Source organism: Chrysemys picta, chromosome 1 (genome assembly GCF_011386835.1).
Source record: "Chrysemys picta bellii isolate R12L10 chromosome 1, ASM1138683v2, whole genome shotgun sequence".
NCBI lineage: Eukaryota > Metazoa > Chordata > Testudines > Emydidae > Chrysemys > Chrysemys picta.
The window spans coordinates 132936926-132962769 of record NC_088791.1 but is presented as its reverse complement, the minus strand read 5'-3'; the positions used below and the strand labels follow the sequence as shown (position 1 = coordinate 132962769).

At 43.0% G+C, this 25844-nt stretch overlaps 1 protein-coding gene across 1 annotated transcript in view; it reads right to left on the bottom strand.

Moving 5' to 3' along the window:
• Window positions 1-25844, bottom strand: part of ANO2 (anoctamin 2) — a 308666-nt gene that overhangs the window by 157854 nt on the left and 124968 nt on the right. The window contains exons 11-12 of the mRNA XM_024103099.3: window positions 9603-9737; window positions 4806-4966 (exon numbers count right to left, since the gene is read on the bottom strand). Of these exons, the coding sequence (XP_023958867.2) occupies window positions 4806-4966; window positions 9603-9737 (296 nt within the window). The remainder of the gene's footprint in view (window positions 1-4805; window positions 4967-9602; window positions 9738-25844) is intronic.

The window sequence follows — 25844 nt, the reverse complement described above, 5'->3', positions numbered from 1 at the left end:
GAGTTACACTCTAGTCAAACAAATATAGAAAGTACATATCTGACAGATGAAACCGTCATAAAACCAGAGTAAAAAGCTTGCTCTGGAGCCAGCTTTTCAAGAACTCAAAGCAAACTTTTCAAATGTGCAACATCCACAGTTAAGGCCAGATTTTTCAAAATATCTCAGCTCCCATTTAGGCACTGAAATGAGTGGCTAGATTTTCAAAAGAGTGTGGTATCCAAAGTACTGAGCTGTTTTGAAAATCTGGCCCTGATTGTGGATGTTCTGCTTTTTTGAAAAATCTGACTGTAGGGGACAGTGCATATCATATTCTCTGCATAAGTCCTCTCACATTATGGGAATCTAAAAGTCACTGCGGGCTGCTCTGGAAGAACTGGCAGACAACAGAGAACATTTTAAACGTGACTGACCGTGCACAAGTTAAGCCCAGATATTCAAATAATTGTTATTTTTACTCATCCCTTATGGAGATCACAGTGCAATTAAAAAACATGTTTAACCTGTTCTGGGGGTTTAAAGGACTTTCTGGAATAACGATAGAAAAAAAAAAAGCAATGATTTTGTAGGTGGACTTGTGCCTTCGTTCCCTGTTTAGCTCAAGGGGATGAAAATGGTAGCATTTACCTACTTTAATTGGTTGGGCTAGATACACCAATGGTATAAATTAGCATAATATAAATTGCTGAAGCCACTCTATTTTAAACCAGCTAAAAACTTGTTCAATTATGTTCAACTCTCCTTCTTCCTCTGAAATTGTTTAACTGCGAGCAGAAACTTGACATCTCAGAACATCAACAGCTATAAGCACAATTAGCCAGGCGTGATTCTCTCTTTTGGTGCAAATTCTCAATGAATGGGGGAAATGGTAAATGGAGTCATTGGATTCATGAAGATATTTAATGAGGTATCCCATCAAGTAACAGAAACGTATTTCCTTTCATGATATTAACCGCAACAAATCTCTCCACCTTTCCCAAGAAGGGAGAAGGCTGAAAGGATAAAAGGAGGATTCTTCTGCACAGCCCTCACCATGAAATGAAGCCAGCTCAACAGAGCATAAATACCGTATTGTTCCCTTTTGAAGCATCTTAGTAGTGAGTAATAATGCATGACAGTTTCCCCATTGCTACATCTTGCAAAAAGTGATTCAAGCAAAGTTTATTCAAGACACCGTAAGAGAAGCTGGTTTCAGGTATGCAAAGAACAGTAGAACTGTCAGTCAGCAAATCGAATGCTAGATAGAAGGAATGTGCTCTGCTACTGGCAGGGCAGCAATAACATGGTGTAATGTAATGCTCAATATGCAAGCAGGGCAGAGTTAACATAGGGTACTTGGTTTTGCTTTGCAGATGCTGATACATGATGGGAGTATTTTCTTGCACTGACAAGCTCAGTTATCATAGTCCCAGCACAAAGAATTTTCCAGTCTGTGGGAAACGTTTTTTTTTAACAACAGGATATGGCTCAGAAAATATTTTAGTATCCTTAAGTGTCTTTTAAAACCAGTACATAAAGAACTGTTTGTTCTTTTCTATTTCACTGCAAACTTCAGTCATTTCATCTCATTTCTGAAAATGCAGACACGGCATATGTCAACAGTATACTTCACAAACCGTCTTGTTGATGCTGAGGGAAAACTGCTGTGAATACAACTGCACTGGAAATGATCATTTGCATAGATGTAAGGATTTCCCTTTTCAAGCAAGATTCCCTTAGGAACACACTTAGAATGATAGAATCATAGAATATCAGGGTTGGAAGAGACCTCAGGAGGTCATCTAGTCCAACCCCCTGTTCAAAGAAGGACCAACCCCAATTAAATCATCCCAGCCCCAGTTTTGTCAAGCCCAGCCTTAAAAATCTCTAAGGATGGAGATTCCACCACCTCACTAGATAACCCATTCCTGTGCTTCACCACCCTCCTAGTGAAATAGTTTTTCCTAATATCCAACCTAGACCTCCCGCACTGCAACTTGAGACCATTGCTCCTTGTTCTGTCATCTGCCACCACTGAGAACAGCCTAGTTCTATCCTCTCTGGAACCCCCCTTCAGGTAGTTGAAGGCTGCTACAAATTCCCCCTCACTCTTCTCTTCTGCAGACTAAATAAGACCAGTTCCCTCAGCCTCTCCTCATAAGTCAAGTCCCTCAGCCCCCTAATCATTTGTGTTGCCCTCCGCTGGACTCTCTCCAATTTATCCACATCCTTTCTGTAGTGGGGGGCCCAAAACTTGACGCAATACTCCAGATGTGGCCTCACCAGTGCCAAATAGGGAGGAATAATCAGTTCCCTCAATCTGCTGGCAACACTCCTAATAATGCAGTACAATATGCTGTTAGCCTTCTTGGCAACAAGGGCACACTGTTGACTCATATCCAGCTTCTTTTCCACTGTAATCTCCAGATCCTTTTCTGGAGAACTGCCGCTTAGCCAGTCAGTCTCCAGCCTGTAGCAGTGTATGGGATTCTTCTGTTCCTAAGTATAGGACTCTGCACTTGTCCTTGTTGAACCTCATCAGATTTCTTTTGGCCCAATCCTCCAATTTGTCTAGGTCACTCTGGACCCTATCCCTGCCCTCCAGCATATTTATCTCCCTCCCCTAGCTTAGTGTCATCTACAAACTTGCTACGGGTGAAATCCATCCAGATCATTAATGAAGATGTTGAACAAAACCGGCCCCAGGACCAACCCCCTGGGACACTTCGCTTGATACCAGTTGCCAACTAGACATCGAGCCATTGATCACTACCCATTGAGCCCAATGATATAGCCAGCTTTCTATCCACCTTATAGTCCACTCTTCCAATCCATACTTCTTTAACTTGCTGGCAAGAATACTGTGGGAGACGGTATCAAAAGCTTTGCTTAAGTCAAGATATATCACATCCACCACTTTCCCCATATCCACAGAGCCAGTTTTATCTCATCATAGAAGGCAATCAGGTTGGTCAGGCATGACTTGCTCTTAGTGAATCCATATTGACTGTTCCTGATCAACTTCCTCTCCTCCAAGTGCTTCAAAATGGATTCCTTGAGGACCTGCTCCATGATTATTCTATCTATCGGGTTAATATGGCTGCTTGGCCAAAGTTCTACACGCAGTCTGAGGCTTTCCTGATGCGTTTCACAGTTCAGTTTACAGCGGTGCCCTCCAGAGACTGTTTTAAAAGACCACCACACCTGTATCTTTCACAATAAATAAGATCACTAGTGAGTGACTTTGCAGCAAGGTAAGCAAAATACAATGCATGCAGTTGCCAGGACCTGGGAGAAGCCAACAGCAACACAAGTAAGGAAGAGGTGTAAAATATTAATTAGTGTCTATGATGCGCTTTGAGATCCTTGGATAGGCAGAGAATTTTTGTTGTTATGGACAAATCTAGTGTGTACACAGTGGTTGTCACATGATATTTGGGGGGAAATCATGGATGAGTCCCATAAAGTTTTGAAGAGTCATGGAGAAGACTGTCCCACATGGAATGCGCTCTGCGCTTAAATGAATCCCATTCCATGTGGAAGGAGACATTTGACAACCTGCCCAGTACTGTCTCCCAAGCCTTGTAGAACCTGCTCTCCATGCAAACCCCACAGAGGAAAGATGTGAAGACAGAGCAGACTGGGAGCAGTATTAGGCAGGCTGGGGGCATGGGCAGAGGGACTCCTGGGCTATATGTATTTATATACATATATTATATACAAAAGACACACAGCCCATGGCTCCCTCTACCCATTTTTATATACACCCAGCCCCCACCCCAGTGATCATAGAGGCTGCCACAGTCAGAGGGAATCCCTGGTAACACAGCCAGCTCCAGTCCTTGGTCAGTGTGACGAAATGGGTGTTCTGTCTCTACCACTTCTGAATTTTAGATAATTTTATGAAACTGTATCATGCACACTGTGTCATGGAAAGCCTATATGGATGTGGATCCAACCTGAATTATCAGGGTTGTGTTAGCAGGGTTGTGTGTCTCTGCAGGGACAGACACCAGTAAATGAGCAGCACTCAACGATCATCTTTTCAAAGTAAGACACCTTAGGAGAGTAGGTTTGTTCTATCTGGGAGAAGACACTTCCTCCCCTTGTCTGAAGGGAAAGGGGGTTGAGAGTAATGGAAAATTACCAAAAGGCAGAACAAAAGAAGCAGGTGGCCCCAGCAAGAGTCTATAAAGGGACTCACGGGTGGGGGCGGGGGTAGAACTGGAGGAAAGAGCCATTTTGCACCAGACTAAGATGAGGGAGGCTGCTGCAGGGGCAGGAAGGCAAGGAGCAAAGGACCACTGAGAGAGTTCAACTGTAAATCAGAAGCTTCACACCTTTGGGGTGGAATTCTATGAAAGGGGTGTGTTTAAATACTGGGGAGTCTGAAGGGTCAGCACTGTATCCAGAGGGGTTAGGTGGCTGGACAGCAAGTTCCGACATTCCGAAAGGGTTGCCAGATAGGACATCTGCATGCTGAGAGTATGCCTAGGGCCTCCAAGATTGGGGTAGTGACTGGACTCTGTTCAGGCTCCTACAGCTTAACACACCACTGGGAATTCAGAGCACAGAAGCTTGGATTCCTCTCACCGCAATCCTAGTGGGTGGCCAGGAAGAGGAGGGAATCCAGTCCTCAGCAAAAGCCAGCACATATTAGCCTTTGGGGTCTTGCTAGCTCCATAAGGCATATGCAGTACATTTAATCCCTTAATGCCCTAAGCATAATAAAATATTAATGCTCGACTACTGTACCATCACAGTTTTCCTTTCTGTTATGATTCCAAAGATCTAATAACATTGCTAACATTCAAAACCATACTCACCCCAGAGAGCCATGAAAACGGAGAAGAAGACTGTTGCAGGGTTGTCAAACAAGTGGCTAGCGCGTGCTGTAGCACATGCAGTGCTGAGGTTCCAGTAGTCACAAGACTTGTCACAAAGAGGGCACATGGTGAACGCTTTCTCCTGGTCACACATCTCTTTACTATAAATAACAAATGCAAAGATGTCACAATGTATTTCTAATAAAAAGATGAAGCATCTGTGTTTTGTACTGTAGTGCATTCAGCCATTCATGCTGTTACACCTTGGAGGCTTAAGCACATGCAGGTACTGTGCTGAAGGAAAACCAATGCAAAATAATAAACCAATCTGATCGCTAGATTTTATTGGAGAAGAATGACTCACTAGAAATGTTTATCAAATATAATTAAAAGAAATCAAAGTGAACACTGACATCCTGAGTCTGATGATCCAATTTGAGACACAGGAAATACAGATCAGCTTTTGAATGCATGAGAAAAAAAAGGATTAAATTTGCAGTAAGGTAAACTCCATGGGCCAAATTCTGGCTTCCCCTTGATAAAACACAAATCTCTAACATGGATTAACATCTCAAACAAGAACATGTGCTAAATGCCACGTTAATCTGTGCATGAATCTTGGCCAGAATTATGCGGAATATTTGGCTATGTGCAAATAAGAGGAAATGTGGCTCCAGAAATCTGCATAACACCCTATGAAGCTATTAAATGTACCCAGGCATTTTAGTTAATCCATTTCACAGATGGAACTGATCGCCTGGCAGCTGTGTGCAAAACATTTTGCAGGATATGTTGGGCCAGATTCTCTGCTGATGTAAATTGGCATACCACCATTGAAGTCAAGAGACTTACACCAGCTGAGGATCTGGCCAAGGAACAAACATTCCCTCACTTCTGGACGAAACATCCTGCTTTCTCCTGGGCTGCACTTTCACTTGCGGAACACTTGGATAAACACTGGGTATTTTCCCAACGTAAGCTTTTAATGCTTCTCTGTAGCATCTTCTGCGACAACATTTTAGCCAAGATTTTCTAAAGTTACTAGTTAATTTGGGTACCTCCAGAAGGTGGATGCTCAGCAGTTGCAAAAAATCAGGCCCCTTGAAGGTGTTTCAAATTGGGAATCCAAAAATTACAGCACCCAAACAGACTAGTCAGTCAGTTTTGAAAATGTTGGCCAATTCGTCTCATCTCTCCAGACCCAAATGTGCATGCGATGCTCTCCTGTCACAATTTGACTCAATTGTTTATTTTTTCAGAAAGAATGCTAATTTAAATTTCCAAAATATGATGAAATGTACTTTACGACAATTGTAAAGCTCTCCGTCCTGGTTCAGGCATTTAAATGCTAAACTGTATGCCCTGTACCTCAGATTACATCATCTGATGTAGTACAAGCAAACGTCCATTCTCACCAAGAGACACCAGAACCGGAGTTACCAAACATTGATCGGCATCTTTACAAACTAACGTGAACATTTTCTAAAGTTTTTAAAATTTCTATTTAAAAAGTTTTTTTTAAAAAAATATGCATGGTTATATACTATATATTTATTCAATTATCTAAGGTCTTTAACTAACCACCACTGTTTTCCTTTAGGTTAAGCCAAAACCTACTGATTTTACTGAATAAGCAGCCAGATCTGTATGCAAGATTTTGATGCTCACATGGAGTCCCATTCAGGTCAGTGGTCACATGCTCTACAGTATTCCCTAATTCCTGGTTCCCCAAACTGTTATTTGTTTGGATAGTTTTATCAAAATTTAGCCCGGTGCCGTTTCTACATTTGGAGTCTGCAGTATTCCCTAATTCCTGGTTCCCCAAACTATTGTTTGTTTGTTTGTTTCTGTTGATGTGGCTACGAATAAAGAAACGTTTTAGTCAATACTAATGCAAATGCTCACTTCTCAGTGAAAAAAATTGTAAAAGTAGGAATCCTTTGGTAATTTGCTATTTATCAGTTGCTAATAAATAAAGAAGCATTTAAATGGTTAGATAGCTAAAAAAATTGACACTTTTAAAGCATGACCATTGTAAGTCACAATGCTGGATTCTAATATTACCTGTGTGTCTACAGAATTCTCGAGGTATTCCCTACATATACTGAGTTAACCTTATCCTTGGTTTCTACACATAAAATGAAAACCAAAAATTTTGGTTGGAACAAAACTCTTCATGTTTCAGAGCATAAGGCATAGATCTTGCATCGATCAAATTGCAGGATCATGGCCTAACAGAAGAACTTATAAAACTGTTTCATTGATATTAGGTATATGGTAACTTTACATTATTCTGGTTTCTGATTGTTTGCTTTTTGACAAGTATCTAGTGTGATTTTCTATCATCATAGAAGTTAGTGATGGAAAATGATTTATTCCTTTAACAGTCAAGACCATCCGTCTGGAAATGATTTCATTTTAATTATGTACAGCTATTTCCAGCCATGACATAGTTAAAATAACACTCTCTTGTTTTGTATTTGAAAAGGCACCAGAGAGTGGGGCAGAACTATCTTTGCCTTAAGTCTCTCTGCAGTTTTAATGTTAGCATGAGATTTGCTTGAGACGGGCACAGCTGATCTCAATTAAAAGTTCATTCAAATCAGGTTAAAAAATCTAAATCAGAAATGTTATCAATCATCATTTACCAATCATTGATAATTGTCTCGATCTGTTTTTCTGCACAGTAATCATGTTTAAAAACTTGCCAATTTACCTTAGCTAATATAGAAATTACCATACTGGGATCAGACCCAAGGTCCATCAAATCCAGTATCGTATCTCTGATAGTGGCCATTTAATGGGTCCGAGAAAGCTGCAAAAACTCAGCAGTGGTAGTTATGGAACAACCTGCCTGTAGAGACAGTTTCATCCTAACGCTCATTATTTAGAGGTTTCAGAGTAGCAGCCGTGTTAGTCTGTATCCGCAAAAAGAAGAACAGGAGTACTTTTGGCACCTTAGAGACTAACAAATTTATTAGAGCATAAGCTTTCGTGGAAGTGGGCTGTAGTCCACGAAAGCTTATGCTCTAATAAATTTGTTAGTCTCTAAGGTGCCACAAGTACTCCTGTTCTTCTTTTTTCATTATTTAGAGGTTGCCTTATGCCCTGAAGCATGAAGAGTTTTGTTCCTTCCAAAAATTTTTGGTTTTCATTTTATGTGTAGAAACCAAGGATAAGGTTAATTCAGTATGTGTAGGGAATACCTCGAGAATTCTGCAGACACAGAGGTAATATTAGAATCCAGCATTGTGACTTACAATGGTCATGCTTAAAAAGTGTCAATTTCTTTAGCTAACTGCCTAACCATTTTGATGCTTCTTTATTTATTAGCAACTGATAAATAGCAAATTACCAAAAGATTCCTATTTTTACATTTTTTTCACTAAGAAGTGAGTATTTGCATCAGTATTGACTAAAATATTTCTTTATTCATAGACACATCAACAGAAAACAAAACAAACAAACAAATAGTTTGGAGAACCAGGAATTAGGGAATACTGCAGACTTCAAATGTAAAAAAGGCACTGGGCTAATTTTTGATCAAAACTACAGAGGATTAAGAAAGTGAAATGAAGACCTTTGAAGACAATGGCAATGCTTCCCTTCCATTCACTTCAATGAGCTTTGCACTACAACCTAATCTTGGAAATAAGGAAAGCAGGACTTTGCTTATGTTTATAAACACACTCAATCTGATCAAACTGTCATTATACTAATTTTTATATTCACCAACTCTGCTATGTTTAAATAGGGCTAGTCAAAAAATGAAAAACTAGCTTTACAAAACATTTTCTAATTAAGAAGTTGGGGTTTTTGCTTCAGAAGGTTTGAAATAGATCCATTTTTATTTATTTGAAATTTCCCAATTTTTTCCACTATTCTTTTTTATTGGAAATGTTATTTTTTTCACTTATTAAAAACCTTCAGTGTATGAAAAAAATGATAGTTAGATAAGGTTTTTGAGAATGTCTTCAATTTTTTTTAATATCTGCAAGGAAAAAAACAATATTTAACGGAAAACCAAATTTTTTAACAATATCAAAACATTTTTGCAATTTTTTTGTGGGAGGTTAAATACATTTTTAATAGAAAATCTTTTTGTTTTAAACATTTTGACCAGCTCTAATTTTAATTTTTCAAACCATTTATGTAAACAGATTTTATATTGTATTTGAACAGCACCACTTATTCCAAAGACATCATTGTTTGCAATATACCAAGTTGCAGAATTCTAGATATACACTTGTTATATCTGGAAATCTGTACTAACACAGCTGCAGTTATTTCATTGTGATCCTACATACAAGTAAGAACACTGAAATAATCTTATTCAGATCAATAAATGTACTCACATGTTTTAGAAGAATGCAATAAACTTACTGAGTGTCCTTATTTCAATGACTGCACCTTTGGAGACCCAAATAAACACATTCAATTGCATTGCATTCAAATATTACACATATGCAAATGCACACGTATTGTGTAAGTGTTACATTAGAATGAATTACAGTGGAATATGACCATGTGTTTATTTGGCTATTGAAATAAATATGCTCAGTAAGTTTATTGCATTCTTGTAAACACACAAAGGAATTTATTTGGTTTGAGTAAGATTATTTCATGGGTGTAGGATCCTAGTGAAATAAATGCAACTGTATTATACAGATTTGTTTGTTTATACTATACAAATGTTCCTCAAACATATTAAAAGTAATTGCAGTTACTGAGGATTAAGTCCAATAACATAATGTTTTAAGTATTGAGTAACAAAATACTGTTCACAGACAAGCTTACCTAGGAATGTCACTTTCCATGGTTATACATCCATAAAGAAACACTATAATCCCAACTACTGACGATGGAATAAGGAATTCTGTATATAAACCCAACCACGCAAAATACAGTCCTATTTTTTCTCCAAAATACTTCCTGAAAAAGAAAAGAAAGAAATATATTTTAAGGGTGTCATCTTCAGTATCATTTACGAATGTGTTTCAAAAATCCCTGCAACTGATATTCAGAAATTATAAGAGATGTGTGATGAAATCCTGGCCCTATTGAAGTCAATGGGAGTTTTGTCAGGCCAGGATTTCATTCATGGTCCTAGCATCAGGTGTGAATAAGTGCCCACTTCTGCAATGCTTACCCACACTAATAGTCTTTACTTACCTCAGCAGTCCCAGTATCTTGAATGAGTAAGGGCTGTAGGATTAAGCCCTATGTGAATAGGCTAATACATCAGAGAGTGTATTTTCAGATTAACAATTTTTAACATAAAAGCAGGACTTTGGGGAACACCTATCATTGGCCATTCACGTGGAATAAATATCTGACACACTAATCTGCCTTTACAGTGGGTATGCAAAAGTATACAGTATGGAAGGGAACAGTTAATTGTAGGTAGTGATAAATACTTATTAGTATTCAGCCCAATTTCCTCATGAATCAAACACAACAGGATGTATACCCAGCTCTGATGAAATTTACTGATCATTCCAAAGCACTGTTAGGAGTGATTATAAATATAGTAGAATACTGAGAGTTTCCAGGGAACTTTGAGAAATCAGGGGAGGAGTAGGGAGAGAGAGAATATGATGAGATTTAATTAAGATTTTTAAAAACAGTGTGCTGAGAAATATCTCACAAGCCAAAAAACAAAATAAGAGACTGTTGGATAGAAAAGAGTAGTGCAAAAGAGGGTTCTGGGAAAGATATTGCACATTACATGAATTAAATGCAAGCTCTAAGGGTAGTGGTACAAAAAAGCAAATGTAACGCTAAGAGGTAGCATAAGGATATCACATCTAACAAAAGAAAGGCAACAAATGCTCTCTATAAAGCCTGAGCACAGGCATGCTTTTGGCTTGATTCTGATCTCATTTACATTAGATGAGTTTTATCCTGATCAAAAGAACAGGAGTACTTGTGGCACCTTAGAGACTAACAAATTAATTAGAGCATAAGCTTTCGTGGACTACAGCCCACTTCTGCTGCTACTCTGAAACCTGTTTTTATCCTGATGTAATTCCATTTATTTTGTTTAGATTGTTCCTAATTTATAGTGCTCTAAACAATATCAAATGCAGGGCCTTGGACTTCTCAGCACACTGAGCACTGATAATTTAGTAGCTTATTCTGTTCCTATTGAAGTTAATGGCAAAACTCCACTTGAGCTCAATGACAGTAGGATCGAGCTTTTAGGAAGGGTAACTGCAATCACAAAAGGGTTGTAGGATACGACCAATAAAGACACATTAAGGTAACACATATATAATATCAATAGCCTAGAAAAAATACATCAGAAGGGAATATGATAACTGAAAATATGCTTCAGTGATAATGACATCAAAGCACGAGCAAATACGTAAGGAAATTAGGAATGGAAAACAAAAACTAATTACCTGAAATGAAAGAAAAGTACATTTAAGTGAGGTATAGAATTAGTTAAAACAAATATCTATGTGAGGTAACTTAAGGGGGAGTGGGATGGTTTTGATGTTCATGATTGGACCTAATATCTAAATGTTAGGGCCAATTATTAATAGACAGGAAAAGCTTTTTATTGATCCAAAACAGAAAGTGTATGACTACAGTGATATATGAAGTACCACAGCTAGTTACTGTTCTCAGTATTGGGAAATACTATAACATCCGAGATATGACAGAGCAGATATTTATTAATTTATAAATTGTGTTTGGGATTGTTTAATTTAAAAAATAAAACAAAAAACATTGTTTTACTCTTACAGATTCCAAATACTGTATTTGTCCACAATCCATCATTTGTGATTTTCAATATGATCCTGCACACCCTTTGTCAAGAACATGGGAGGTATCTGAATTGATTTTATGAATGTGACGTGTACTTCTGTGGGTTTGGTAGTCCTTTGGTTGCTTCCTAAAGGAAAACTAAGGGTTAAGTCAGTCTTAGGTGTATTTTGATTGCAGGAACCAAAGTCAATGGCTGTAGATGGACCCAATCACTGATACTTAAATGACAATACAGGTGTCAATTCCCATTGGAAATTAGACATTTAAATACCTTTGAGGATATGGGCCTTGGAAACTGTTAAAAGAGCAGTGCTGATGCGCAGAGGGGGAGAGGGAGGGTCTGCAGAGAAGCAACCTATAACCCAGTCCCCAGAAGTGGGAAGGTTCCAGGGGTAAGTCAAGCCTATCTAAGGTTATGTCTACACTGGAGACCTTACAGCAGCACAGTTGTACCACTGCAGCTGCGCCGCTGTAAGGTTTCCCGTGTAGGTGCTCTATGACAATAGGAGAGAATTCTCTCTTCGGCATAATTAAACTACCCCCAATGAGCAGCGGTAGCTGTGTCAGTGGAAGAGCGTCTCCCGCCGACATAGTGCTGTCCACACTGGCGCTTCTGAGGGTGAAACTTATGTTGGTTGGGGGCGTGTGTTTTTTTCATACCCCGACCAAAAAAAGTGCTAGTGTAGACATAGCCTAAGTCTTGACTCTTGAGAGAAATGCTAAGATTTAGGTAAGAATACTGTGCATGAAGACCTTTGTTGTTTTAATCCTTTCCTCTCTGATTGTCATGTTCCTATGAATGAATAAACAATATTTTGTTTTGAATAATAATATAATTAATGGAGATATCCTATCTCCTAGAACTGGAAGGGATGTTGAAAGGTCATTGAGTCGAGTCCAGTCCCCTGCCTTCACTAGCAGGACCAAGTACTGATTTTGCCCCAGATCCCCAAGTAGCCCCCTCAAGGATTGAACTCACAACTCTGGATTTAGCAGGCCAATGCTCAAACCACTGAGCTATCCCTCCCCCTTACTAAAGAAAGACTATTTTCATATTGATCAGAACTCCAGAAGGGAAGGCAATAGCAGTGAGCAAACGCAGTTGGAGGAACTGTTGAGGAAACATGGGTGGTAAATAGGGGTGAGTTAACCTGGAGACCAAGTCTAAGAAGGAGGAGAATTGCAGGATTCCACTCTGAGAGAAGAACAGCACAGGGCTAGTCACTTGAAAGGGACCCATGGAGAGACTGAGTGAAAGCTCAAAGGTACAACTCGCCCTGAATCATTACAAACATACTCAAATGAAAGGAACTTAATTATGCAAGTTAATCCCTTTCACTTCAGTAGGACAAGCTGCATAAATAAGGATTACTTACATGCGTGATTGTTTGTAGGATCCAGCCTCTAAACAGCTTATATGAGTTTACTGGTTAGCATATTATATTTATCCCCCTATAAAATCTACAAACGTTCACACTGCAATTTAGATTGTAAGATCTTTGGGCCAAGGCCATCTTTTTGTTCTGTGTTTGTACAGCTCCTAGCACAATGGGGATCACTGGAATACAAATAAATAAATAAATAATAAGCTATTTATGTGAGAAATATTACTGTAATTGATAGGGCTATTCATTTGCCGTAGACTTTGTACATGAATCATGCATTTGGCAAGGATTTTGTTTTGGGGTGTATTGAGTATACTTGCTGTTATTTCTGTATAGTTTTATTAAAATTGTGACTAAGAAAAGTATTTTATATAAAGAGAAAAAATATGAATAAATAATGGGTCCAGTCATGGATTTGCTACAAATCTCATATATGGGTCAATATGTAGCTGCACTGCCCCGGGGGCAGACTAGGAAGCAAGGAATCACTGTAAGGCTTCCGGTTTCCCCCTGCTCTCGGAGGGAATGTACCCTGTGTTGGCTATATACCTGGTGCAGCATACTTCCTCCAGGGCACCTGTGCAGATGCTCTGGCAAGCATGATGGGATGGGGGGTAGACTCAGTGCTCCATGTGCTCCTTGCCCCTTCCCCCCCTACATGCATGGGTGATATGGGCAGCTGGCACAACCTTCTAAGGGGGCACCTTCCATCCCATTCTGCCCTGGGCAGACATGCAGGATGGGCCACAATCTGACCTTTAAAAGACCAGAGCGGGTAGCCTTCTATGTTGTGGCTGTTGGCTTGAACACGGCCCATAAAGTGGCAAAGAAGGTATCTGAGCCCAGGCAGTGTCAGAGGAGAGATCATCTGACCAAACGCACTAAGTTCATCAGAGACAAGATTTGCAAAGTCAGTGGGTTCATGGCTTGTGAGACTTTCTTTCTATGATAAACGTAATCTGAAATTCATAACGAAAAGGGTGGCTACTCACATCTGTGCCAAGAGAAAGTGAAAAGAGCTCAACAATGTTCTGGCAGCTGGAAGGAAGGCAGCTTCCAAGAAGCAGTGAGCTGCACAATGCTTTGTGACTTAAAATGTTTTCAAAAAGAAAAAAAAAATGAAAACGGCTATGCCCTATAAGAGTACTTGTCCTGTGCTAGTCACCTTGATCTAAGCTCAACAGAGCAGAGGTTGAAATAGTCCAAGGTAGACCGAGGATTGTGCTTTGCTGTGTGATGATCTTGCGGGCAAGATGAGAGATTATTTAGTCAACGTAAGAAATGCTGGAGATAGCCTGTAATAGAAGGAAGGAGTGTGAGTGCCCTGAACCCCCACTGAAAATAAAGGTAGCTGAGGGTGCACAATATCTGGCAGGTGGCATCAAGGGCCTGATCCAACACCCACTGCAGTCAAGCTGGTCTCTCATTGCCTTCAGTAGGAGTCAGTCAGATCACACCCCAAGATCCTCACAGGACTGGGCCCAAATAGAGGACATAACAGAGGCCTCTCAGAGCTCACTGGCACACTCCCAACGGCAGCCAACCAGCGCTCCCTGACAGGGTTGAGGAAGATAGGGTTGTGATCCTGCCTCCTACCCAGGCCCATTGAGGTGGCTACTGACACTAGCACCATGCAATCCCCCCCCACCTCTGAACCATTTAGGACCCAGCCAGTCCTTGAGGAGAGATATTTAACTGGGTGGACCTCTGGTCTAATCCTGTCTCTGATTGGCCCATGATGCCAGTCTCCATCGCCTACTTGATACATTTTCAAACAAGCACCTTTGTGCTTCCTCCCATGTTGCTCCTCATGCTTCCATAAACATCCACAGAGCTACCTCCTCCTTCAAACGCTCCTTTACCAAGATGCCTATAATAAAATCTGACAACGTTTAGGCTGGTACTATGCTGAGATGACTGCCTGTCATGCTGACCAATATTATCTCATTGTTTCCTTGTGCTCCCACCTGTATCAATCTGTTGTCTCTTGTCTTATGCTTACATTGTACATTTTTTGGGGCAGTGACTATTTTGCTCTGTGTTTGTACAGCACCTAGCACAATGGGGTCATGGTTTATGACAAGGATTCCCAGGCACTACCACACACTAACACAATGCATCGATTATACTTGTAAATGTCTGACTTCATACAAAAATACATCAAGGCTTTTTTTTAAAATTAACTTAGTATACTAAGTTCTTTCTAAAGCTAAGCATTTGTAACTATACTCACTCAACTAACATTGCAGATTATAAAGAGAACCACATTTTAAGATGTACCTGATTTTAAGAATAAGTACTGGCTAGAAGTATGTGTGCTGGATGGTGGTGGTAGGATGTGTGTGTTGAGGGATGTTTACAGGTGACCGCATGTAAATACCAACAGCCTGGACTCTTCTCTCACTTACACTGGTGTAAAAACAGTGTCACTTCATTGACTGTAATGGAAGTGCTCTTGATTTACTCTGTTGTAGAGCAAGAGGAGAAACAGACTGAGTTTTGTTATATCACATCTTTATCTTGGCATAATTTACAGCTAGTTCATATATATCCAGAAACAGCTAAGGGCCAAATCCCCCCATTTGCCGTACACAGGCACAGGTTGGTTGGGAGAGGTTGAAAGAAGCAGATCATGATTCATGTGTAACATAGAAAAGGGTACCGAGAGGTAAGCCCACCTTCTGCAGTGGGGTGTTCTTTATAGCCATCAAAGCTGTCGTCATTAGAGGAGAAGTGTCTCTCTCACATACATAAATGCAGCTAGTACATCTGCTCCCATCGGCCGCCAGCAGTAGCTGACTTGGCTAAGGAACTCAACTGCTTCTTTCATCAAGAACAGTGTAACACACTCCACACTGTGCTGGCTTGAGCTGAAACATTGTGCCTTGCACTTAGGAAGCTGTTTCAAATGCTGGTGGAATGGCCACTGACCAACCACTGACCTCCTGTGCAAGAGTCATGACTCTAATGAAGAAGTGAGCCTAAACACCTGATCCTGAGAGGAACAAAGCATCAACAGTTCCCACAGAAGCTGAATAGAAGGTGCAGATTCTCAGCACCTCTGAGGAACCAAGCCCTAAGTAAACAAAACAAGAGAAGAAACTGCAGAAAGTGTATCGACTGTCATGGTAAATTTACTACAAAAAGTATTGTGAAGGCTGCATTCAAAATGTTTATTCAGTTCCCATATATTTGAACCAGACGTCTGTGATGCACTTCTGTCTATTATGTTGGTTTGGCAACAAGACAGAGAATAACTGGTAATTAAATACCAAAGATGCATGTTGCTCATAATGCTTTGTTGCCAAGTTATGCAACTTATAAATAGATCAGATTTGAAGAAGAAGAAAAAAATGGCTCATAACCGTGCACAACCAAGTGTGGGCTACGCGGAATGCGAATAAAGTAGAGTGATGTGTGACATGTTTGGGAAAGAATTTCCTAGTGTTTTAGGAGCAAAGTTAAAAAGACAAAGAAAAGACACAGTAACCACTGAGTCACCTAGCTGGGAAGACTATTCAATTTTTTCATTGCTATGTCCCATTCTAGCCCATCTGTTGTTTCACATCTTTCTCTCTGCGTCTGACGAAGTGGGTATTCACCCATGAAAGCTTATGCTCCAATACATCTGTTAGTCTATAACAGAGGTCTCAAACTCAAATGACCACGAGGGCCACATGAGGACTAGTACATTGGCTGAGGGCCGCATTACTGACACCTCTCCCTGCCACCCTTGGCCCCGCCCCCACTCCACCCGTTCCATGAGGCCCTGCCCCCATTCCAACCCCTTCCCTGAAATCCCCACCCCAACTCTGCCCTCTTCCTGCCCCCAGGGAGGGCAGCAGGGGTGTGGTGGGGGCTCAGGGCAGGGAGTTGGGGTATGGGGTGCAGGAGGGGTGTGGGGTACAGCAAGGGGTTGGGCTACAGGAGGGGTTCGGGGGGCGGGCTCCAGCCCAACATGCACCGGAGGCAGGGCAGGCTACCTGCCTGCCTGTCCCCGCACCGCTCCAGAAAGTGGCCGGAGGAGGGAGGGAGGAGGGGCACAGGGGTCTGTGTGTTGCTGTTGCTTCAGGCACCACCCCCAGCAGCTCCCATTGACCGGGAACGGGGAACTGCGGCCAATGGGAGCTGCTGGGGGCGCTGCCTGAAGCAAGAGCAACACACAGAGCCCTGTTCCCCCCTTTCCCCACGTTCCGGCCACTTCCCGGAGCGGCAGGAGGCAGGGCAGGCAGGGAGCCTGCCCTTCCCCTGGTGCGCGTTGGGCTGGAGTCGCTCTAGGTAAACGCTGGGGGGGGGGGGGCCGCGAGGAGTTCGCGGGCCACAGAAAACAGTTTGAGACCCCCTGGTCTATAAGGTGCCACAGGACTCTGTTGCTTTTTACAGGTCCAGACTAACATGGATACTCCTCTGATACTTGACATCTTTCTCCCTGTCTCTCTCATGTCAGGACTGAGATCCCCACTTTGAACTTTAGGGTACAAATGTAGGGGCCTGCATAAAAACTTCTAAGCTTAATTACCAGCTTAGCTCTGGTTCGGCTGCCACCATTTTCAATGGATTCCCTCCCTGGGAAACCTTGAAAAACCTTCACCAAATCCCTGGTGAAAACAAATCCAACCCCTTGGATTTAAAACAAGGGGAAATTAACCATTCCCCTCCTTCCTCCCACCAACTCCTGGTGAATCAAGATCCAAAACCCCTTTGGATCTAAAACAAGGAAAAAATCAATCAGGTTCTTAAAAAGAAGGTTTTTAATTAAAGAAAAAGGTAAAAATCATCTCTGTAAAATCAGTATGGAAATCAACCTTACAGGGTAATCAAACTTAAAGAGCTCAGAGGACTCCCCTCTAGTCTCAGGTTCAAAGTACAGCAAACAAAGAGAAACACTCTAGTAAAAGGTACATTTACAAGTTGAGAAAACAAAGGAAAACTAACACGCCTTGCCTGGCTATTTACTTACAAGTTTGAAATAGGAGAGACTTGCTTAGAAAGATGTGGAGAACCTGGATTGATGTCTGGTCCCTCTCAGTCCCCGAGAACGAACACTCTCCCAAACAAAGAACACAAACAAAAGCCTTCCCCCCCCCAAGATTTGAAAGTATCTTGTCCCCTTATTGGTCCTTTAGGTCAGATGCCAGCCAGGTTACCTGAGCTTCTTAACCCTTTACAGGGAAAAGGATTTTGGAGTCTCTGGCCAGGAGGGATTTATAGTACTGTACACAGGACAGCTATTACCCTTCCCTTTATAGTTATGACACGCCCCCCAAATCACAGATAGTGTTGGATGTTCGGTTCCACACTGGCTGTGATTTCTTCCTGGAGTTCTAGGAGAAAACAGAGTTAATAAGACACATGTACCTTTAGACATACTACTGATTATATAAAAACTAACAATATGTTTCATTCCAAGAACAATTGTTAACCAGTTAACTCTGGGAAAGTTTCCCGGGAAAGTGCATCAGCCACTTTGTTAGAAGCTCCCGAAATGTGTTGTATTTCAAAATCAAAATCTTGGAGAGCTAAACTCCACCGAAGAAGTTTTTTGTTATTTCCCTTGGCGGTATGAAGCCACTGTAGCGCAGCATGGTCTGTTTGTAGTTGGAAACGCCGTCCCCAAACATATGGGCGTAGCTTTTCCAGCGCGTACACAATGGCGTAGCATTCCTTTTCACTGATTGACCAATGGCTTTCCCTCTCAGACAGTTTCTTACTGAGAAACACGACAGGATGGAATTCTTGATCCGGTCCTTCCTGCATTAAAACTGCTCCCACGCCTCGCTCGGACGCATCTGTGGTTACTAGGAACGGTTTGTCAAAGTCTGGGGCCCTTAGCACAGGGTCAGACATGAGTGTTGCCTTAAGCTGGTTAAAGGCCTTTTGACACTTATCAGTCCACTGAACTGCATTTGGCTGTTTCTTTCTGGTTAGGTCTGTCAGCGGGGCGGCGATTTGGCTGTAGTGGGGTACAAATCGCCTATAATATCCAGCCAACCCTAAGAAGGATTGGACCTGTTTCTTAGACTTTGGAACCGGCCACTTTTGGATAGCATCCACTTTGGCCTGTAGGGGATTTATAGTTCCTTGACCCACCTGGTGCCCCAGGTAAGTCACTCTGTTTTGGCCTATTTGACACTTTTTAGCCTTAACAGTTAGTCCTGCCTGCTGGATGCGCTCGAAAACTTTTTCCAGGTGCTCCATGTGCTCTGCCCATGAATCAGAAAAAATGGCCACATCATCGAGGTAGGCAACTGCAGATTCTCCCAATCCCGCTAGGAGACCATCTACAAGTCTTTGGAAGGTGGCGGGTGCATTTCGCAACCCGAAAGGAAGTACATTGAATTCATACACCCCTGCCTGGGTGACGAAGGCTGACCTTTCCTTAGCGGGTTCATCTAGTGGTACTTGCCAGTACCCCTTGGTTAAGTCCAAAGTAGAGATGAATTGGGCATGTCCCAATTTCTCCAATAGCTCATCTGTGCGTGGCATTGGATAGTTGTCAGGACGAGTTACAGCATTTAGCTTACGGTAGTCCACGCAAAAGCGTATTTCCCCATCTGGTTTGGGAACTAGAACCACTGGAGATGCCCATGCACTCTTAGAGGGGCGGATTATACCCATCTGTAGCATGTCCTGGATCTCCCTTTGTATAGCCGTTTTGGCATGAGGTGACTCCCGGTAGGGTGGGGTTCTAATAGGGTAAGCATTATCTGTGTCAATGGAGTGGTATGCCCGTTCAGTCCATCCTGGAGTGGCTGAGAAAATTGGTGCAAAGCTTGTGCACAGCTCCTTGATCTGCTGTCGCTGCAGACGTCCAAGGGTCGTGGAGAGGTTCACCTCTTCCACGCCACCATCCTTTTTTCCTTCATAGTAGACACCTTCAGGCCACTCCGCATCATCTGTTTCCTGGGCTGTAAACTGGCAAACGTTTAATTCTCTGGAATAAAAGGGCTTAAGAGAATTAACATGGTATACCTTAGGCTTTATGTTGGAGGTGGGGGAGGCTATGAGATAGTTAACAGCTCCTAGGCGCTCCTGGACCGTGAATGGTCCTTCCCACGACGCTTCCATTTTATGGGCCTGGAGCGCCTTTAAGACCATGACTTGGTCTCCTACCTTGAAGGACCGTTCTCTGGAATGTTTATCATACCAGGCCTTTTGCTCTTCCTGAGCATCCTTTAGGTTTTCTTTAGCAAGGGCCAAAGAATGTCGGAGGGTGTTTTGTAGGTTGCTTACAAAGTCTAGAATGTTTGTTCCTGGAGAAGGCGTAAACCCCTCCCATTGCTGCTTCACCAACTGTAATGGCCCCTTAACCTCACGGCCATACACAAGTTCAAATGGTGAAAACCCTAAACTGGGATGTGGTACAGCCCTGTAGGCAAAAAGCAACTGCTGCAACACGAGGTCCCAATCATTGGAGTGTTCATTTACAAATTTACGTATCATGGCCCCCAAAGTTCCATTAAACCTCTCCACCAGGCCATTGGTTTCATGGTGGTAAGGGGTGGCAACCAAGTGATTCACCCCATGAGCTTCCCACAGGCTTTCCATGGTTCCTGCCAGGAAGTTAGTTCCCGAATCTGTAAGGATGTCGGAGGGCCAACCTACCCTGGCAAAAATGTCTGTTAATGCCTGGCACACACTTTTAGCCCTGGTGTTGCTTAAGGGTACTGCTTCCGGCCATCGGGTAGCAAAATCCATGAAAGTCAGTACGTACTGCTTTCCTCTGGGTGTCTTCTTTGGAAAAGGACCCAGAATATCCACAGCTACGCGCTGAAATGGGACCTCAATTATGGGTAGTGGCTGGAGAGGGGCTTTAACCTGGTCTTGGGGTTTTCCCACTCGTTGGCACACCTCACAAGACCGGACATAATTAGCAACGTCCTTGCCCATTCCCTCCCAGTGGAAGGACTTCCCCAACCGGTCTTTGGTTCTGTTCACCCCAGAATGGCCACTGGGATGATCATGGGCTAAGCTCAAGAGCTTTACCCGATACTTAGTGGGAACTACCAACTGCCTTTGAGGATGCCAGTCTTCCTGGTGCCCACCAGAAAGAGTCTCCTTGTATAAAAGTCCTTGTTCTACAACAAACCGGGATCGGTTAGAAGAGCTGAGAGGCGGTGGGGTGCTCCGCGCCGCCGCCCAAGCTTTCTGAAGGCTGTCATCTGCTTCCTGCTCGGCCTGGAACTGTTCCCTTGATGCTGGAGACATCAGTTCCTCCTTGGACTGTGGACTGGGGCTTGGTCCCTCTGGAAGCGATGCAGGTGCTGGGGCTGTTTCCATTGACTGTGAACCGCTGTCCGCTGGAGCACTATGTGGTAACTCAGGCTCTGGCTGAGCCTCTTGGGTAGGGTTATCTGCTGCTTCTGCCAATTCAGGCTCGCTGGTGCCCTCTGGCGTTGGAGTTGTAGACGGGTTTGCAAGCGCTGGACTCAGGGCTGGCAATGGTTCTGGTGCTGGTTGCGTTGCCAGTTCCGGTTCTGGGACTGGCTTTGGCTGGGTCTCTGGGATTGGATCCACTACGGCTGTTGCAGTCGTTGGCAGGGGATCCAGTTCCACCACCTTTGTCTGGGTCTCCGGTAACACAGACGGGGCCCTGGTGGACGGCTCAGGAACAGGGATGGGGGTGAAAGCTTGCTTAGCCTGGCTGCGGGTGACTATTCCCACCCTCTTGGCTACCTTCACATGGTTGGCCAAGTCTTCTCCCAGCAGCATGGGAATGGGATAATTGTCATAGACTGCAAAAGTCCACATTCCTGACCAGCCCTTGTACTGGACATGCAACGTGGCTGTAGGCAAGGTTACAGATTGTGACACGAAGGGTTAAATTGTCACTGTAGCCTCTGGGTTGATGAGTTTGGGGTCCACTAGGTATTGGTGGATAGTTGACACTTGAGCCCCAGTGTCCCTCCAAGCGGTAACCTTCTTTCCGCCCACTCTCAAGGTTTCCCTTCGCTCCGAGGGTATGAGAGAGGCATCTGGGTTTGGGGATCTTTGGTGTGATTGGGGTGTAATGAACTGTAATCGGTTGGGGTTCTTGGGGCAGTGAGCCTTTATATGTCCCAGTTCATTACATTTAAAACATCGCCCTGCTAAGGTATCACTGGGACGATGTTGGTTGGTGGATACTGCTGTGGTGGGGTGAGAAGGCGTCTGGTGTTTCCCTTGGGATGTGGGTGGGGCCTTGGGTTGTCCCCGGTGGTAAGGTTTTGTTTCGGCTTGCCCCTTCTGATATTCGCTCCAACTGCTACTAGTTTTTTTCTTTTCTGCCACCTCCACCCATTGGGCTCCAATCTCCCCCGCCTCAGTTACAGTTTTGGGCTTCCTATCTAGGATGTACCTTTCTATTTCCTCAGGAACACCCTCTAAAAACTGCTCCATTTTTACTAGGGAAAGTAGATCTTCCAGAGATTGAACATTTGCTCCTGATACCCAGGCATCACAATTTTTGTCAATGTGGTAGGCATGACGGGTAAATGACACATCGGGTTTCCACTTTAGGGCTCTGAACCGCCGACGGGCATGCTCGGGTGTTAGCCCCATTCTGAGTCTGGCCTTGTTTTTAAAAAGTTCATAACTGTTCATGTGTTCCTTAGGCATTTCAGCCGCCACCTCTGCTAAGGGTCCACTGAGCTGCGGCCTCAGCTCTACCATGTACTGGTCTGTAGCGATGCTGTATCCAAGGCAGGCCCTTTCAAAATTTTCTAAGAAGGCCTCAGTATCATCGCCTGCCTTGTAGATGGGGAATTTTCTGGGATGGGAAGTGGTACCTGGAGGGGGGTTGTTAGCATTGGCTGGTGCATCCTGCTTAGCTTTTGCCACTTCCAGTTCATGCTTCCTTTCTTTTTCTCTCTCCTCCATCTCTTTTTCTTTCAGCTCCATAGTTCTCTTGTGAGCCTCCTCTTTGGCTTTTTCCAGCTCCATCTCTCTTTCATGGGCCTCCTTTTTGGCTTTTTCTTCTCTTTCTTTTAGCTCCATCTCTCTCCTGTGGGCCTCCTCTTTGGCTTTCTCCTCTCTGTCTCTCAGCTCTATCTCTCTCTTGTGGGCCTCCTCTTTGGCTTTTTCTTCTTTGGTAGTCATTTTCCTGTTTTCTTGTGCTGGGTCACCCCCTTTGCAGTTGACAAACTGGGAAGCTCTCAGCTCTGGCTGCTGCAGAGTTAACAGTAACTTTCTAACTAGATACTCCCGAGGATGTAAAAAGAAAAAAAAACAATTCAGCTTGTAAATACCTTTTACCAGTCATTTGCTAATTGAACCCTTCTCTTAACAAAGGACCTGTAAAAAAAACTTAACACCTCTGCCTTCAGGCAAGGAGAGATAAGATATGCATCTATCTACTTCCAGCTCGGCTTTCCAAGCAGCTAGAAGGAAAATAAAAATCTCACTGGCTTTTGGGTTTAAAATGATCCCACCGCTATTCACCATGTCAGGACTGAGATCCCCACTTTGAACTTTAGGGTACAAATGTAGGGGCCTGCATAAAAACTTCTAAGCTTAATTACCAGCTTAGCTCTGGTTCGGCTGCCACCATTTTCAATGGATTCCCTCCCTGGGAAACCTTGAAAAACCTTCACCAAATCCCTGGTGAAAACAAATCCAACCCCTTGGATTTAAAACAAGGGGAAATTAACCATTCCCCTCCTTCCTCCCACCAACTCCTGGTGAATCAAGATCCAAAACCCCTTTGGATCTAAAACAAGGAAAAAATCAATCAGGTTCTTAAAAAGAAGGTTTTTAATTAAAGAAAAAGGTAAAAATCATCTCTGTAAAATCAGTATGGAAATCAACCTTACAGGGTAATCAAACTTAAAGAGCTCAGAGGACTCCCCTCTAGTCTCAGGTTCAAAGTACAGCAAACAAAGAGAAACACTCTAGTAAAAGGTACATTTACAAGTTGAGAAAACAAAGGAAAACTAACACGCCTTGCCTGGCTATTTACTTACAAGTTTGAAATAGGAGAGACTTGCTTAGAAAGATGTGGAGAACCTGGATTGATGTCTGGTCCCTCTCAGTCCCCGAGAACGAACACTCTCCCAAACAAAGAACACAAACAAAAGCCTTCCCCCCCCCAAGATTTGAAAGTATCTTGTCCCCTTATTGGTCCTTTAGGTCAGATGCCAGCCAGGTTACCTGAGCTTCTTAACCCTTTACAGGGAAAAGGATTTTGGAGTCTCTGGCCAGGAGGGATTTATAGTACTGTACACAGGACAGCTATTACCCTTCCCTTTATAGTTATGACACTCAGACATTCATATTTGCAATGTTAGTCCTCCCAGTCATACAACTGCCTACTGAATGAAAATCACCCTTGTGCAGATGCCTAGTGCAAGTCCCATGCCCCACGCAATCCCTCAAAATAAGTCTATTTTAATAGGGTGTTGATAAAATTTTCACATATGTGCCTACTGGGAAAAGGATAAACAGTTCACTCAGAGATAAATTCTGCCTGCTGTTATACCAAGGAAAACTCAGAGTAACTGCATAGATTTCACTGGAGTTATTTCAGATTTACAGCCATGTAAATGAGAGCAGAATTAAGCTTGTTGGATATGGAGGTTATTTTTCATGTTCTGCTGTTACAACATGTGTGAGAAAGACTCCTTTTCATTACAGCATTGTTAAAATAACAATATTTCCCCCTGTGATGAAATGTCAACTTCAAAGTGCTTGCGCCCAACATGAATGAGCGATTCCTCATAATGCTCCTGTGTGATTTGCTACAGATTGCACAGCAAGTCAGAGTCAGGAACAGAACCCAGCTCTTCTGACTCCAGAAAGTACAGTAACAATCCAGACCAGTCAACTCACCCACCTACATGTACTACCAAATGAAGCCATCTGGGAGCCTGAAAAGGCTCCTGGAAAAGAGTAACCCCCTTCAAAACAATCAGTCAAGAGACTAGAAAGGAATTGTACGGAAGTGACAAGAGGAGGATGAAAACAACCCTGGGATCTCAGCTAAATACTAACAAACTCCGTGTGAGGCAGGAAAGGAGAAGCATATTAGAAGGGCAAGTACAAGCAGCCCATTAGTGCTGTGAACAAAAGAGTTCCTCTGTCCATAGTAAAAGCACAAAAATGTTTCCTAAGCAAGTGGGCTCAGCAGCTGGGTACACAGGAGGGGCAGGGAGGCTGTGCAAACATTTCCTTCTTTAATAGCTTGTTGTGTCCCTGGATTCAAATACCAAATAGTGTAAAGAGGTTGAGTGCAGTGTAGCATGTAGCCAAACCAGGCCCTGACTCTCTCAAAATCCAGCCCAAGTTCACAAGCTTTGATGTACCTTTCCATTAATCTGGCACCCTAGCAGGTTTGTAACTACACCCAATCCCTGAAGGTTGTCTCTAACTTGCATCTAGGTGCCCATGCCCACAGACTACCACTTGCCCACCCTGAAACACCATCTGTGTGGTGGGCTTTGCACGGAAGAGGGCTCAGATCTAGCAGAGCCAGCTTTGTGCCTGATACAGGCCTCCTGCACCAGGTCTATTCCCAGGAGGGGCTGTTCAGGTGCTTTGCAGCCCTTTTGCACCAGAGAATTCACTACCCCTACCCACAGGACAACCACCAATCTGGCCCCTTTTACTTGTAACTAGAATTGATCAAAATGCAGAAAGAAAAGAGCATAAGTGCTGAAACTAGGGGTGCTGGGGGTGCTGCCGCACCCCCTGGCTTGAAGTGGATTCCATCATATGCAGGGTTTACAGTTTGGTTCAATGGCTCTCAGCACCCCCACTATACAAAGTGTTCCAGCTCCCCTGCAGAAGAGCCACTTAAGAGAGCTTCCTTAGTTAAGGATTTGTTTGAAACCTGTCATACTTGTTGTCTCTTCCTTTGAAATCAGAGGCTTGTAGTTTAACTGGAGACATTCAAGGATCAGCCCAA